The 17,965-nt window shown below is 48.7% G+C and overlaps 1 protein-coding gene across 1 annotated transcript in view; it reads left to right on the top strand.

Annotated features, from left to right (window-relative positions):
* The window catches only part of LOC119383971 (transcription factor E2F2), a 46,459-nt gene extending 35,271 nt beyond the window's left edge, over nucleotides 1–11,188 (top strand). The window contains exon 7 of the mRNA XM_037652254.2: nucleotides 7,241–11,188. Coding sequence (XP_037508182.1) covers nucleotides 7,241–7,470 — 230 coding nt within the window. The 3' untranslated portion in view covers nucleotides 7,471–11,188. The remainder of the gene's footprint in view (nucleotides 1–7,240) is intronic.
* Nucleotides 11,189–17,965: the final 6,777 nt, after the last annotated feature.

Genomic DNA, 17,965 nt, shown 5'->3' with positions numbered 1-17,965 from the left:
AGAGCAGCGGGGAGTGCATCAAGAGTGGGTACGACGTCCATTGTGTCTGCTCCATATGTTTAAGGTGTGTCAGACTCTGTTCGAAGAGCTTCCGGTCCGCTGGGCATACAAACCGTTTTTAAGTCCCGTTATTATACCTTGGAACATGACAACGTGTGTTCACGAAATCCTAAGACTGCACACCTGCGGATGATCATTGCGGTATCTAAAAGTGCGATGCGGGGATCGGCGAAACGGGCAGGAAATGATCAACGAGGCCTAAAGAACTCAAGCGGAATGTCGCTAAAGCAACCCATGCAAAGCGTTCTAAGACCGAGCTTGTTGAGCACTGCTGTGTGACCGGACATAGCTTTGACCTAAACAATGCGACGACGCCGGTTTGTGAACGAAGGTGGGGGAAAAGCAACTCTTGGAATCGCGGTTCATTCGCCGCGGCTTGCAAAAACAACCGCGGCCCCCCACTGGATATTTACAAGGACATGTGGACTGGTTGACCTCGGCTCATTTTTTTTTTTTGTTTGTTTTTTAGGATGCCACCTGCATAGGGGGCGAAACGTCTGTCATTTTGTTAATAATCGTTGCATTAAGTCGGAGTAAACATTTTACAATCAGTTACAAAGAAGTTTTAAAAAAATCACTTCGCTAGTTCACGGAATTTCTGGCCTTAGCTGTTTCACGTTCTGCTGTTTTCTAGCCACCTGTCAAACACGATTAGCTCGGAGCCTCAGACGAGGGAAACTATAAACATGGCATCCTAATGCTCCTCCACCTGTACACCAAGAACAGAGCTATAGATACTCAAGTGACGAAAAGGATATATATGCTGAAAAGAAAACGGACGCGAACTTAGCAGGCTGTTCAGTTGAACTACGATTGATTTACATGTTGCGTTAATGACAGACCTCCAACCTCGGTCTTCTGCAGGGAAGATAATCCGCATTGTCACCTCCTCTCCTAAACTGCGAGGGGAGCCCTATTCTGGAAAGTTGAGGGGTGGAGAGGATATATGGTAAAGAAGAAAGTTCGAAAAATGTTGCGGTTGGATAATTTTTCATAAAGACAGAAGTAACTGTAACGGTATTTTCCGTTACAGTTACTGCGAAAAAAGTAACAGCGTTACAGTTACAAGTTCCTCTAACTTAAAAGTAACTAGTTACAGTTACAAGTTACTGAAAAAAGTAACTAGTTACCGGTAACGCGTTACTAGTAACTAGTTACTGCACAAGACTGAGGGAAAGGAGCTGGTGTTCTTGGAGAAAGGCAACGTATGAGACAGGAAGCATTGGTGTCACACGCGTACTGTTCATGCGTGTATTTAATTTTCTGAATAGGAATACTTTTCTAGTTGCTGTTGTAATTGAATTTCATATTTGCATGCCCCTAGTTTTCATACGTTGCTGCAAGGTGGTGCAAATTGTTTTGAGCTGTGCATTTCTGTGCTACCTACGATAGATCTTTTAAAAAAAAAATAGATTTGAACCTCAGTGTAAAGAGCATTGCAGGGGAAGCAAGTGTGAGTTGAATCGAATATTTTAAAAATATTTTCAAGCATGAAGACTACTGACTTTTGCAAAAAAAAAAAAAATCTTTTTTTTTTTTCACTAACCAGACATGAAAGCGTAAGCTTGTTGTGCAGCAAATACTAATATATACTGCAGGAAATGTAGTCATCGTACAGCGCTATTTCTTGACAGTACCACATAAGCAGTTACTTAATGCCATGAAGGAAGGGTAGCTGCTTGGTGTGTACAGGAAGCGGTGACAGTGTTGTGCATGTCACTGTTCCTCCAGACAACGAAACCAGCTGCTCGCTAGACACACTAGTGCCGATGTGTCAGTCTTGTCATCATAGTTTAATCCTCTAAGCATGCTTTCGCAATTGGGAGGAGCAATTAAAACTGATCGCACGATGTTCATTGCAGGCATTATCTGGGTTACCTTAGGATAACCCAGAAAAATGCTAGGTTTCCTTATTTTGAGACATTTCTTTTTAATTTTGGAATATTAGATCCCCATTTGTTTCGGTGGATCTGTACAATATAATTTTGGTGCCCTATCACAACAACGTGCTTGGCCTCGTACACAATGCCATGCTCTGGCCACTACACTTGAATACTGACATCACATTTGCAATTTACCACAAGTATGTCATTGTTTGTGCTGGTTTCAATACTTGTTATGAAGTCTTGTGGTGTTTGCATATTTTGAATAGTAAAAGTGCCTTGCAAATCGAATAGAATTTTCGCACTCCCTTAATGTAAACACATTATGCTCTCACTCTCCGTGGCTTTTGCAATCTGCGCATGCTGGAAAAATGGCGGCAGCCACTAACTTGCATATCCAAAGTTCTAGCCCCGTTTTGGCATTGTTAAAGAAAACTTAGTGCTGTGAATTTTGTGCTTTGCATGGAAAATACTGTCTAGAATGCAAAATTCTGATTATTTGTTATGTAGTCACAAGTATACAGTAGAGTCCCACTGATACGTTTTTGAAGGGACCGTAGAAAATAAATGTAAGAGACGGGAAACGCAAGAGCCGAAAAACAGAAAAAGCGACAAAATATTTAGTGGTACAGAATTTTATTTCAGTGCTTACGCGTGCAAAAACCGTGCAACGTTGCCTGGTGCTTTTACTCACGTCCGAGCAGCACGAAAAGTTTTTCGAGCACCTGCAGTCTCACATCCTTTTCATAAATCTAGTGCCACTACGGCCTACACCTGACAAGCGATCGCTTATGGCGATACCTTCGCGAGATTGTCGCCGGTTGTGTCCGCGTCGCTGAGCGATACTGTAGGACCATGAGCATAGTGTCGGACCATCGTGGCTTGCAGTAAACGGTCAAACGCCTTGCGAAAATAGAAGTACACCCAAAAGCGGCTCCACCAACTCCTAAATTTTTTCACTGGTGCACACATTGATGCACTCAGCCACGGTCTAGTTGACGGATAGAAACGCAGAGCTGGGGATGGCGTCATCCACAGAAATGTAATCAATGTATGTGATTTTTGTTTTAGCATGAACAGCTGTAGGCGTGGAAGAACTAAGCACACACAAGCACGACCATGTGAACTACAACAAGCTCGAACAACTCCGACAAATAAATGCCAACGTGGTGGCAGAAGTAAATGCCTATCTCGAAGGCCTTGCTTTCGCAAGTATGTCATAGACGCCATCTTTGCAATACGAATCTCAAAGGCTATGCTTTTGTCATAAGTAAATCCCAATCTCGAAGGCCTTGCTTTCGTGAGCACTTACGTCATAGACGCCATCTTTGCAATACGAATCTCGAAGGCTATGCTTTTGTTTGCGTCAACCGAAAGTATCTGTCGCTTGCGCCTCTCATGCGGCTAATGTTACGGTCAAACCAGGCCAAGCTGCGTGAAAAGTCACCATGGCCGCTCTCTTAGGTACTCACTCGGTCTGCTCGGAGCGCACTTCGCGACGTACCGTATAGTGCGGAATATAGGTCGAGATTTTTTCCAAAAAATGTCACTAAAAAGTCGCCCCTCGACCTATATACCGGCCCTTGGCACAAACCGAGTGATCGTCTGGCAACAGGGAGCGTCGCATGCTTCTTGGGCATCAGCATCGACATCGCCTCCATGAGCCGATGAGCCGACGCCCGACGCCATTTTTCTTTTCTTGTTCATCTGGTGTTCCTAGCGAGTGGCGACCTTCCTCTGCGGCCAGCTATGAATACCGGGACGCGGCGCCAGTTCACCGCCGCGTTTAAAAGAAAAGTAATTGAATTCGCGGAAGCGAATGGCAACATGTCGGCGCAGCGGCAGTTTGGAGTATCTGAGAAAAGCGTCAGGTACTGGCGCAACCAGAAATCCAAACTGTCGGTGTGTAACGCGCGGAAGACGTCGTTTCGCGGTCGCCGAGCTGTGCACCCGGAACTCGAGGACAAAGTGGCGGATTTCGTCCGCGAGTACCGTGCCAGGTCCCTGCCAGTGAGTGCGGAGCTCATTCGCACAAAAGCCGTCGAGCTCGCCCGTGAAGCCGGTCTGTCGAGAGAAGACTTCAAGGGGTCCATTTATTGGGTCCGCCGCTTCATGCGACGCAAAGGGTTTGCCCTTCGACGGCGCACGTCAATCTGCCAGAAGCTGCCGGAGGAGTACGAGGACAAGTTGATAGAGTTTCAACTCTACGTGAATAGCCTCCGGCGGCAGCATGGCTACATGTTAGGCCAGATCGGCAACGCCGACGAAACGCCGGTGTGGTTCGACATGCCGTCGTCCACAACCGTCTGTGAACGCGGGGCAAAGGAGGTGAAGCTGCTGTCGACCGGAAGCGAGCATTCGCGCTTCACCGTGATGCTTTCCTGCACGGCCGACGGCAGAAAGTTGCCCCCGTTCATCATCTTTAAGCGGAAGACGCTGCCGAAGGAGGCCTTCCCGCGGGATGTCGTCGTCCGCGTGAACGAGAAGGGGTACATGGACGAGGCCCTAATGCGCGAGTGGATCCGCACAGTGTGGAACCGGCGGCCCGGAGCCCTCCTGCAGCACCGGAACATGCTCGTGTTGGATGCATTTCGCGGGCATTTGACGGCATCGGTGAAGGAGGCACTTCGCGACGGGAAGACTGATCTCGTCGTCATTCCGGGAGGGATGACGTCAACGCTGCAACCGCTGGACGTCGTCCTCAACAAGCCCTTTAAGGACCGTGTGCGTGCGTTGTACAGTGAATGGATGGCTGGCGACAACCCGCGGACCCCGACAGGCCGGCTGCGCAGGCCACCTCTCGCGACAGTTTCCGGTTGGGTCTCCGAGGCATGGAGGTCTCTGCCTGAGGAAATGGTGGTGCGCGCATTCAAGAAGTGCTGCATAAGCAACGCTCTCGACGGCACCGAGGACGACATGCTGTGGGAGGCGGCTAGCGAGAGGCAGTCGTCCTCGGAGGAGAGCTCCGACAGTTCGGAGGACTGAATAAAGTGCTTCAGTCAACAGTTCCGTGTTTTTTTTTTTTTTTTTTGCCGGTCATGGTAAGGGGGTCGACCTATATTCCGCCTCGACCTATATTCCGCATTATACGGTATCATACGGGAACAGTCCCACAGTTAAGACGTAACAGCGGGGTTCCCAATACATTGTACCCTATGGGAGCTGTGCCGGGACCGGCGGAAAACGATGTAACAGCCGGGAAAATGCATAAGAAAGGAACGTAACAGCGGGGTTGTGCTGTATTGTAATAGATAATTTTCTTCTCATAGCCTTGCCGCACATGTTGATACTCTTAAGTCAACTTTAATTTTATAACAGATATGTATACCCCTACATGTGTCATCGTTATAAGTGGACTGCACTGACAGCAGTTTCACAAGTTCACTGATGCTGTACATTTTTGTACAGCATCTGCAGCCCAAGCATCGAGACAGTAGGTGACACCTTATTCGCTTGATCCTGTGGCATCATATTTTGCATGTCTGCATTCTCCAGAATGCAAGAAAAACAGCTACCGTAAAATCCAAAGCAAGTGTGCCCCCTGTGGTGAAAGATAATCCGACAAGATTTGGAGGAGGGCCCTTGCTTGGTCACGGGTCAAAATTCAAGGTGGCGGTGGAAGAGCCGCGCGTGCTTTTAGTGAAATGCTTTATTGAATACTGTGGTAGCCTCGATACTCACCGGAATCGAAGACCACCATGGGTTCAGGCTTAACGAGCCACAGGGCCGCGTCCACTGTCGCCTGCTCACGTGTAGCGCACCGCTCCGCACGCACTCGGCTAGCAAAGGCATTGAGCGCCGCGCGGCAAAAACAGAGTGCTCGATATGACAACACACACACAGTGTGTACTGAAGAAATGTCAGATGCGGCGCTTGTTGAAATGGTGCAAGATCAAGGTCACGACGAAGGTGCATCGGAGAAAAATCCACTGTTTGCCGCGCCTGCCGTGAAGGAAGTGATGGGCGCATAGGACGTCTTGCGTCGTGCCGCAGCGCGCAGGATGATGACGCTGCATTGCATGAATTAACTTCCTTCGAGTGCCGCTTGATGTCATCATATATAAAGAAAACACAAGCCAAAATCACGCAGTTTCTTCTTCTGAATAAATGTGAGGGGTGAGGTCTCCTGAAGTGTTGTCCGTCTCGTTTTGGTTTTGTTTTACATGATACTTGCCGATTTTCACGTGAGACTGCATGTAACAAAAACCCGTGTATAGCAAAATATTGCCAACATTCGTCAATTTTGTTACATCCAGGACCAACTGTATCTCTCAGTCGCATTGAATTAAATGCCACATACTGAAGCATTACACTGTGTAAATTAAACCTGGAGGCAGTGTGGTAGTAGCGCAAACTGTACAGGCTCCACTATGTGCCAGTGAACTGCAGTGAACACTGCAGCAGCTTCAGCTTCTCCACCAGCATGACCCAGCTCTTTTCCAGCCACATCACTGAAGTGCCAGCGAATCCCAGCATGCACCAGCACTCCCGATGTAATCCAGAGTCAAAAATCTTATTGGTTCACACTGGATGCTCTAGAATGACGTTGCTCGTTTTGCAGTAGCGTCTGAATTAATCATACGAGATTTCTTGGCAAAAAATGGTGGCTGCAGCCACAGGACTTCTTGAGATGCTGAGCGAACGCGGTCACGTCATCTTCGATGGGCGCGTCATTGGCAACATCAAAGCATGGCCTTTGCGATCAGTTTCACCAACGCGCACAGCCAGAACTAATCACAGAGGCCACGGTTGGAGATACGACAGTGCTGCGTGGCTTCCCGATGATGACGTAGTTCCGGTTAGTTCGTTTCCATGCCCACACTTTCAACAGGTTCGTGTGGGCGGAGCAAGACGAACTTTTCTTTTGTGTATTTTAAAGCTCCTGCTGCCACAACAGCGGAAAAAATTACGCCATCGTCAACAATAATGTTGGTCCTTGTTAACAACAAAGTTTTACCGAATTCTAAAACCACTTCAGCTTCCCTTTAATGTTAAAACTTTAGCGCAAAACGAGCACAGCGGACAAAGAAACGACGAGGACAAGCGCTAACCTTCACTTTCGGAAGCGCGTTTCTTTGTCCGCTGTGCTCGTTTTGCGCTAAAGTTTTAACATTATGGAATACCAACTAGCCCGCTCCCACACCTTGCTTCCCTTTAAAGATTTTTTTGCCATCTCATTTCAGTGCAGCAGTAAGATAAGTACAACCATGTAACACCTCTTCTAAAGGTTTAGGTGTGCTGGTGCTATTTTTTTTTCGCACATGGAGTAACCAAACCGGGTCCCTTTATCACTGCAGAGGAGGTGGTGCTAAAGCGGGCCCTCATCTCGGAAGAGGACGACCTTGGACCGATGGGCGGCCGGCAGTTGCTGGTGCAAACTGAGGACCAGCTTCTAGCGGACAGCTTTGTGCAGCTGGAGCCCCCCCTCTCGGAGGAGGACTATGCCTTCACTCTGGATCAGGCCGAGGGCATTGCCGACCTGTTCGACGACTACGACTTCTCCGACCTCTGCCCCCCATCTAAGTGATGGCTGTCTTCTCGATTCCAATCCCTCTCACTGTCTGTCTGTGCCGACAAGTACAAAAAAACAGGCGCCGTGCCGTTGCCGGCTCTTCCCCCGGTGACGCCCTTCCTCCCTCCTCCTCCACGTAGCACTGCCACCGCACGCACGTGTGTACGCACCGTTTCCTACTCGTGCGCGAGTGCAGGTGGCCAACATAACTGTACAGTACTGGCCGTGGGAAATCAAACATGTTGAGCCTATGTTATTAGGGTATCTATGTGATTCTGCACCACACGTCTGTGTCCTTGTCCTCTCCTGGAATGTGTTGTGCGTGTCTGTCTGTGTTGAGCCCTTCTGTTGTTTGTTTGTTTCGTTCATTTTCTATTCTGCTGTTTTGTATTTATGCTTTTGACAGATAGCTTTTAGACTGTGTCCTCTCCTGCTTGAGGATAGACTCTGAGGGGCTATTGTGGGGTGCACATCAGGAGAAAGATTAACATTATTTGTCTGCTTGCTGGTGCTGCCCCTGGAACGAGGTTTTACGATGTGTATTTTAGTCGCGCTTGAGGAATCTGTTCACTGTTGGTGTAGCACTGCAGCACCAAATGTTGCAGCTTGGTGGAAGCTTTCATATGTGTGTGTTTGCTTTGAAGAAGTCTTACCGTTGTTGCCTTTGAAAGCACACAAGCTCACACAGCCCACACACTTAGTTATAAACTAGCTGGGCTGCAGCAGGAAGCATGGACTTTATCATAGTGGCATGTTTGTGCAATTTTGCGTTATTTGTGCTTTTATTTAGCTTTCTTTGGCCACATTAGGGGCATTATGAAGGAGGTTGCCATCTGCTCTCTGGTGATGGTTGCAGAGCCGGGTTGACTCAGTCATTTTAGTCTTATATTTGTGCCATTAGCATGGCATCGAAGCAGAGGAGTTTTGAAAGCTGCGGGTCGTGCTGTTTGGATGTATTATTTTCCATTCAGGGTGCTAATTTGACAGTGTAGTCAGCTTAGCAAGACAATGAACTGTTTTTCAACAGTGATTTCAGATTATTTTTTAATGGCGTGGACATCTGAGTAGGCAACGTAGACTTCGGGTTACTGCTGCTTTAATTGTATAAAGTTCTATTTATCGCTTTGTTGCTTTAGGACTGATAGATGACAGTGCTGCTTCCATGTTGAAAGATTAGAAGCTTGTTTGTGTGGGCAACGTCTCCGTCTTAAGAAGCAGCGACTAACTCGTCTGCTATAGCTCCATCAGTGCCATCAGCTTAGTGCTAAGAAAGAAACAGAGTTTACTATGTTTGATCCCAAAGGCACAGTACTTTTTGACAGTTGGCACTGTTAGTACCTTTGGAAGGGCTCTGCTTTGAGCCGGCAGCACTGAAAAGGTGAGTCAGACTGTAAAAAGGGCCAATAGGCATTAATTGTGCAGTGCTAAGAAGCATAAGTCACCCTTTGTAGATTACTTCATGGAGAAAGGAAAAAGCAATGTGTAGGGGGGGTTGTCCTTTTCTTCTTTAGGCTGACTAGTTCAGATGGGAATGGTGCTGATGGGGCCGATACCAGTTCAGCATTGGTACCAGTTACAGTTTGTCACTACAAAGGTCAAATCTACCTTGAGGCTGCCTGTAGACATGAACAGTGCTGTGGTTCTTGAGGCAGAGATTCTTCACATGTACGCTGTAAAATTAATAAGCTTCGAAACTTCACCGGAGGTCGTTATTTTTCAGTTCAGCTGTGTAATGTTTGCGTGCGAAGAGTCCAATTCTAAGTCAGGCCTTGTGTGCCATCGTGACCACATGTGGCAGCAGTGCGGAGAGTCGTTCCATTGGGCATGCGGTAACTTGTTCAGCCAACTTGCAGGCATCAAGCTTTAACTGCAGCAACAGGCCAAGGATGGAAGTTTTGTTCATCCGAAAAGAGTAGTGACACAAAAGATTTGAAGGCAAGATCATCTGCGAGATCGATTTGTGGGGACACATGCGTCTACAAAATATCAACGAAGCGTAAACATTGGAACACATTTAAAATTGATTTCAGGGCGTGTGCTGCGTAACGGAGTGCAGCACATCATGAGATCATCGACTTGGCTGGAATGTACGCACACAACGACCTACCCGAGTCACATATCTCCAAGTCTCTGGATGAGGACGATGTGGAGACATTGTAAAAGCACGTGCAAGCATAACTGTCAATGTGATGCTTATGTTCATGTGTTACTGTGCAAGGCATGCATGTGACAGTTCTGTGTTGGTCACGTGACCTGCTGTATTCACATTCCAGCCGTCCTACTTTTCTCAGTGCTCCCTAAAACCAAAACTCTGACTTGGCACTGTAGAAATGGCACTAAACAAGTAATTGTTGTGCACTGGAGCTATCCAGCCGTGACAGCTATGTCAGTATTTAGTGTTTAATAGAAAGACAAACTACAAAACTTATGTGTCAGTGTAATGGAGTCTTTAGGGCTCTCTTAAATAACATCTTGGCTTTGTGCTTCAAAACTAATACTAGTTTGGTTAATTGGTTGAAGTGAAGCGAGTTCTATATTTCTGCTTAACACCTAGGAGTATGCAGCGATTTCTTTTCGCGTAGCCATGCTTTGCATGTTGTGAAGTAGCTTGGGCTGTATGTGAGCTGCTTGCACAATTATAACCAGAGCGCGTAAATTTAACGTCACTTTGCTGCACATGCACTAGGTGCATACCAAAACTGTTGGTCACATAGTAGGGTGTGAGGAATACTGTACAAGTGCAGGAGAAAAAAAAATGTTACGTAAGTGTACACGTAACACACATAAGCCTTGCTTGCTTCACCTGGCAAACCTAAGTGCTCAGTGCCCGCGACATGCTGAAGGAATGGCGACAGTGTTTTCACACGCTGCCCCTCAACAAGTGTCCTTTTGTCGGAGTCCATTCAGTGTGCCATCATGCCCTTGAAGTCTGCCTTAGTTGCTTCCCTGTTTTTGCATTCAGAGGGCTGTCGGCACTGACAGTTCACTTCAGTAGTTGAAGACAGCTTGTCACATGAAAGCTCTTTCATTTTGCACATGCAGTGTGCAGGAGGAATCGGTAGTGACGTAGCTGGAGGTTGTGACGGCCTCCTACATTCCTCAGTTTTGGATGAATTGAGACGTTGTCAACGTGGAAATAACATTCTCGTGGAAGCCTTGTCGGCTGGGCTGCGTGGCCTTTGTGCCAACTACAGCATGGTAATGGGCCTGTGTGGAGCATAAGGTGTGAGTGCTTGCGGGTGTGCTAGGAGGTACTTGTTCCCTGTTTATATTCAGGGACGGTGGCACCTTTCGGAGCGTTCCTTTTAGACTGTGTGATTTAAGAAAGTATTCCTCGTGCCTGCCCTCTTACCCATGTGACGTGTGTGTCGAACTTTCAGTCAACACTGTCGTAGAGGAGAAACTGCAAACATGGGAAAGAGGCTTGCCTATTTTTATGCGAGGCCTGTTGTCTGACTAGGACAATACCTCCAGCGCACTTGTTCTGGTGTGCGATGCGAACTGCCATTACGAAGCAAGGTATTATATTTTGCAACAAGAACTGGTGTTCACTGTACATAGTGTGTAACATATATTTTTCACTTTTTGTAGGTATTTTGTGTATGTGTTTGCTATGAAATGTTGACAGGTTCTTTTTTTTTTAGAAGGTTGAATTTGGGTCGTGTGACGCTACACAAGCAGCTGCATGGGCTAGCTTGTTGCTGTTGCCAAATAAAAACTTCGTTTTATATACAATAGCTGATTGTACTTTCTTGTCTGATAAGTTTCACCTACAGTGCAAGCTTGCATGTGAAATTGTGCCTAAACTGCTGATTATAGTACTGTGTTGGACTTTTTTTTGGCTCGGGCCCTTGCACCTTAGCATAGGGCCACAACCGTATGGGAGTGGGCCCGCTGGAAGAGCTCTGCATGTGTTTTCACTGGTATAATAATTGTACCAGTCAAATGCACCCCAGCCTACCAACTTCTTGTGTCCAAATTTGTAGTAGGGCCTGGTGAGGGATCCTTTAATTAAAGGCATAATTGCTTAGGTGGAAAATTGGCAGCAACATTATCAGGTGTAGTGCTTGAGGTCATTGCATCCAGGGCTGGGCACTGTGGGCAGTATGGGCTTCGATGCTTCCTAAGGAAACCGGTAATACAAAGTCACACGTTGAGCAGTATCTGCCGGAAAATTTGGAAGAAAAAAAAATTCCTTTTCGCTAAACGGTAGTAACGCTTTATTGTGCCTCTACTAAGAGGACCGCTGCAGCCGCCATCTTTTGGGGGGCACAGCTTCACTCTTGCACAATTTCCACTCCAGCAATCGTTTTTAAACCTCCTTGATTGCAACCACATCCTGCATCGTGCCGCCGCGCCTTTACTTGACGCGCGAAGTAAGTTCGCACCACTCCGGCCTTTAGGCGTCTCTTCGTAAGAGCTCGCATTCAAGATCCGTCCAGTCGAAGGGGCACATCGTTCCTGAGATCTCTTATTTCTCGACATCACGACATACTACATCCCGGACCTGCCCAGCTGGCTGCATTTTAAGGAGCACGACCTGCTGGAACTACTGGCCTGCACTGATAGCCGGGCTCCTACGGGAGCGCGTGCGCTACCTCTCGTTCAACCTCACACCGTTGGTGTCGCTTCTATAAGCCGTTTTAACCCGTTAGAATGACCATATACATGATTGACCTTGACGGATACACAGATACCAATGGGAAGTTATTGCTATATATCTGCGAGCGGCATAATCTTGCGATAGCTAGCACGGGCCCTATATATACGTGGTGGGCAGATAACGTGGGAAATCGGAAACAGGCACATGAACATTGATTGTCTCGTGACAGAAGGAATATATGACAAACTGAGAGAAATGAGAACAAGCGAGAAAGGGATTAGCAGCTTGGGTAGTGATCATAAACACATAACGCTATAAATGGGATCATGGGCGTGCGCCCGAGGAGGGCAGAGCCGCCCCCAAACGTTTGCTCAGTCGGACATGTCCCGTCATTCTTTAAAGAGCAGGGTGCTGGGCAAGCAAGTTTTTGACGATAATGGCGGCCGAAGGACCCTGATTACACCCTGATGTTGCATCCCAAGAGCTGTTTACTTCCTGTCTTCAGGAATGCCATGGAACGAAGGCAGGCCATTGTGAGAAGCACGTCATCCCTTTTAAGACCCCCCACCTGGCTACGCCCCTGTGAAGCATCACGGGAGCATAGACAGGCAAAAAAGGCGAAGCGGCCGCAGGACAGTCAGTGAAAGATGGGAAATATATTCAGAAAAAAAATGTCAGTTTTGCCGCAACGGCGAAGCAACGAATGCGATAGCAACAAATTAGGATGTCAGAAGAAGAACTGCAAGCAGCTCGACACTTGCAGCGCGCCGCTGAAACGCAAAGGACTCACAAAAAGAAAACACCCAGGACGACCGCGACCTAACAACGGTCACAGCTCGACCCGTGCAGCGCACTGCTCAAACACAAGAAAGGACGCTCGAAAAGAACGTACAGATATACACAGGACGAGCGCGAACTAAGAACTGTCACAGTGGTTACTTCGTGTTTGAGCAGCGCGCTACAACCCAATGCTCTTACCTTTTTTTTTTCTTGAAAACTGCGGCGCGTGGAGTGACCCCTCCACGTCTCCCGCAACGTGGTGGCGTTCGACGCATTGTACATTTACCGACTTTATGTTTACTTAAAGGGCCCCTCACCAGGTTTGACAGTTTTGAGCTAACGAGCGCAATGCATACACTGGGCGTTCACTATCACGTCTGCCAAAATTTGCAACGCTACGCGTCGCGGAAATGGGTCAAATTTCAAGGTGAACGCTGCCTGCCCTTCCTCTCGCGGGCGCGTGCTTTAGAGAATGAGGGGATGACGTACATGAGAAAATGGCCCTACGTAGATGGTAGTGCTGTGACGTCGCTCCTCTACGTAGACGACTGTGCTCTGACGTCGTCAACAGTAGCACGTGCCACTGTGGTAATTATTTGACACATGTTTAGTTTGTGTAATTTCTTGCTTGAATAGATTAATAAAACTTGAGAGAAATAATGAGACACGCAAAAGGAATGTGTGCGTCTTTTTTCATTTTTTTTTTGTGAATTGCAGCGAGATGCGGGGCTAATGTACCTCCCTTTCCCATGCGTTCGTGTCCCCGCGGTTAGCGCATCGAGCAGACGCCAGCCGTGGAAACAAAAGTAATGTTCTGGCGCGTTCGAGCACTCATTATGCTCATTTATTCTACCGCGTCCAAGTAAACATTAATGCGGCACTGGCTCACGATACCGCCACTCTCATGCCCGTTCAAATGTCTCAACTTTCATGCCCGTCCCGCAGAAACAGGCAGTACACCACAGAGAACGCCGACAAAACGCCCACGGCCGCTACATAAAAAAAAAAGGTAGCGGCCGTGCAACGCTGCTCGCGTGCTCGGGCCAGAGCCGTATATTCCTTCGGCTCTGGCTGGCTCGGGCACGTCATGCGCACGTGACCATGCATGCGCATGACGTGTTCATGCGTATGTGTCAAGTGAAGAGGGCAGGGAAGGGATTTGGCTTGCTAAGGCTACACGGGGCGACTGGCAAGGGTTTGAATCTCGCCTCCTCGCATCATGGTTTCGCGCCGCTTCAAATTATTGTTTTTCTCAGCTCGTAATGAACCGATTTGAAAAATTCTTGCCGCATACTGCTCTTCATTTGGCACACAACAACTTCCAGCGTCTAACTAAAATTTGCTATGTGGCCTGGTGAGGGGCCCTTTAAAGTCCCTGAAAAATGTTTACCCGGCGTTCCACATCGCGAGTGGGTACAGAAGTGGGCCACTGACAGTTTTCAAACTGAAGGAAAACGTAGGAGCGTTGCTTTAAAGCGTGCCCTTCGGACAATCTCGCGGGTTATACTGCACACGCTGAAGCACCTCCGAAACCTGCGCGCCGCTAGCGTTAAATGCTGTATATACATGGCTTGCACCTACGTCACTTGACGTCACTGCTCGGAGCGACTCGGCCATATTGGTGAACAGCGGTTAGACCTTGTTCAGCGCTGCTTTGCCGCACCGGCGAGTTCCTCCCTCCACTATTGTTGTTTGCGCAGTTGTAGGCTGCTTTAATCGTAGCGACAGCTGCGGAAGAAATAAGCAGCCTACTAGTATGACCTTCTTTCGAATACCAAAGGTTATTGAAGGCCAGTGCGAGCGTACGAAAATGCTCAGCGCCAACCGTCGGAGGACCTGGCTGGCGCACATAAGGCGTGCAAATTTCAACCAAGAAAACCCCAACGTTCGTGTGTGTAAAGCGCACTTTGTAGTAGGCAGGCGAGAAAAAGGGGAGATATGAAGACACTAATTAACGCGGGTGCTCTCGTGTTCGTAGGAAAGCCCTCCGCGTTGTTCGACGAGACGAACCCAGACTGGGAGCCGTCTCTACGACTCGGCTAAAGCTTCAAGCATACAGGCACTGCGCAACATGAGCGCGCCGGAGGAGGAGGAGGAGGAATAAACTTTTATTGAGACCAGCAGTTTGTTTGGCTGGGCCTAGGCCTCCCACGTGTGGACGTCGAGGTCTTGCCTCTCCGCCGCCTCGCGGGCCTGCTGGGTCGCCCAAAGCTGGTCGTCGAAGTGGGAGCTGCCAGGGCGGCATGCCATCTCGACGAGAGGGTCTCGGTGTTAACGGACGGGTACTGGTGTTTACACTCCCACAGCATATGCGGGAGCGAGGCGATCTGGGTCTTGCATACCTTACAGGTGTGGTTAGGATAAATGTCTGGGTATATCTTGTGGTATCGATGTAGTGACGGGTACGTGTTTGTCTGTAACAGGCGGAGGGTGGTTGCCTGCGCTCTGTTTAGCTTGTGATGAGGGGTGGGGAAGGTTCTTCTTTCAAGGTAAAATGCTTTGGTGATGTCGTTGTAGCTGGTGAGGCGATCGCGTTCCGCGGGTACACCTGCGCTGTCTCCGGCACGGTTGACCAGGCCTCGTGCTACGGAGTGTGCGACCTCGTTAAGGTTGGTGAGGTGCGGATGAACGTCGCCGGCATGTGCTGGAATCCATACGAGCGTGATTTGGTTATCTGCTGAGTGAGGGGCGTGGTGTAGGATGCGTAATGCTTGCTGTGAGATGCGGCCTTTTATATAGTTGTTGATTGCCGTGCGGGAGTCGCTCACGATGGTGTCGCAGTCTGGGTCGAGGGCGGCCAGGGCGATAGCCACCTCTTCGGCAGTCTCAGCGTTCTGGGTTACGATGCTGGCAGCGTGTCTGAGCGAGCCGCCTTGGGTGGTAGCCGCTGCGAAGCGGTGCCCATCTTGATATTCAGCTGCATCGACAAAGGTGACGCCTGTGGTGTCGCCGTAAGCTTTGATGAGGGAGGCGGCCCGTGCCTTCCGCCGTTCCTTGTTGTATTCAGGGTGCATGTTTTTGGGGATGGGGTCGGCATGTAGCCAAGCCTGGATACGTCCTGGGATTGGGTGTTTGTCTCCGTGCTGGCGGTGGTAGGTGATGCCGAGTTTAGTCAGAATGTGCCGACCCGTTTCTGTGAGGGTGAGGCGCTCCAGACGAGCCTGACGCTGCGCTTCGATTAATTCGTCGAGGGTGTTATGGAGTCCTAATTGGAGAAGAAGTTCTGTGCTGGTGTTGTTTGGTAGTCCGAGGGCAAGCTCGTAGGCTCCGCGAATGATGATGTCCAGCTTAGTTTTTTCTGCTTTGTACCAGGTATGGAAGGCGGCGACGTACGTGATGTGGCAGATAACGAACGAGTGAACGAGGCGGATGAGGCTTTCTTCCTTCATGCCCTGCCTTCGGTTTGTCACCCGCTTTAACAGCCGCGACGTGTTGGCCGTCTGTCGGAGGATCTTGGAGTGAGCGCGCCGAAAAAAAAAAAAAAACAGCGTCATGAAAAGCGGCAAGCGAAGGCCGAACGGCGCCGAGCACAGGCCGATGCGTGCTGATGAAGTCGAATGCGACTCGCTCGATGACGGTCCGCAAGCAGTGACAAAACCATCAGTACTACGTTCACACACACGTACTACATGCATCCCTCTATGTTTGTGACAAAACGGACAGCAAAGGGGACGAGCGATCGAAAAACGCGCTTCCGCGTGAGCACCTCGCTGCACTCGCATGAGAACTAAGCGCAAGCATCAGCATTCGTTCATTTAGCAGCGTTCATGCATCGCTACTTGGTAACTCGGGGCTGGCGAATGGGTCACTTTGACGAACCATTCAACTTACCTCTGCAGGCACGATCAAATTTACGGTCGCGAAGCTCTTTTGCAGACAGGCTCTTTACCCAGCCGCTGGTAAAGTAGTAGTGCGATTCCATTCATTTGTACGCCTTTATTTCGCCCAGAGTAACAAGGCTGGTGCTGAAAACCAAATAGTTCACGATGTCGCCGTGCGAAACTTCTGGGAACGCGGAGGTGTTCGAAGTCGTGTCCGTTCCGAGTCGAAGCGTGTAGGGATCCACTCCGTCGCCCAACCACACCTTTTCTTCATTCCGAGAACACGCTTGCCTTATCAATTCTGAATAGTACGCCGCATTTAACGGCTGCCTTGCGCCAACCGGCAGCATGATGCACAATAAACGGCTCGCGAAGAAAGTGACCGTGGCAATGCGGCTCCGTCAGCTCCATCGTACGGCTAGTACGTACGGCTTGTCTGCGCGGCTCTGGCGCGGCTGTTCACCAATATGGCCGCCGCAGTAGGACCGCAGCAATGGTGACGTCACGTGCAAGCCATGTATAAATAGCTCGCCGTTAGCACCCCCCCCCTCCCCAAAATAACCGGAGGCGCGTGGCCGAGTTGTAGCGGCACGCTTTGGAGCGAGGGGTCGCAGGTTCTACTTCCGGTGGCGCGCTTCGGAACGGCTCTTCCTTCTGATTTATTTTTCTTTGTGGCTTTTATTTATATATACATACACATACATATGCGGGACATGCCGGCGACGGTGACGCAAAAACCAGCCGATAGTGTCCATATAATTTCTATCGCAATAAAAAAAAAACGCGTGCGTATATTGGGCGAAGCAAAGATTGCACAGAACTGGACACAAGACTATAGCGAAACCACTACGTCACGTGGTTATTGTATTATTGTATATACGCATATCTCTTTCCTCTCCCCATCATCACCCCTCATCACTCCTTTTTTCCCCTTTCCCTTTTCCCCTGTGCAGAGTAGCAGGCTAGAGCGCACTAGCTCAGGCCGACCTCTCTGCCTTCAAATAAAATTCTCTCTCTCTCTCTCTTGAAGGGACACCAAAAGGCAAATATTGACCCATATATGCCCATACCCAGAAAAATTGAGCAAACAAATATTTTTATTTACGAATAGTGGATTTTCGCCCACAAAAAAAGGTATACAAAATATTTACTGTCAGGTAAGTGCAACACAGTTTTGCAGCGCTTTTTGCACCGAGTTTTTTTCTCGTGGCACTGAGCTCAAGTTGTGTATTTGCAATTACGGGCAATAGTATGGTCACTGCTACGAAACTACTTTTAGCACGAATGGTGGAATGGCGGGATTTTT

Source organism: Rhipicephalus sanguineus, chromosome 2, assembly GCF_013339695.2.
Source record: "Rhipicephalus sanguineus isolate Rsan-2018 chromosome 2, BIME_Rsan_1.4, whole genome shotgun sequence".
Lineage (NCBI taxonomy): Eukaryota > Metazoa > Arthropoda > Arachnida > Ixodida > Ixodidae > Rhipicephalus > Rhipicephalus sanguineus.
The sequence above is the reverse complement of the archived record's forward strand: the minus strand, read 5'-3'. Positions and strand labels throughout refer to the sequence as shown.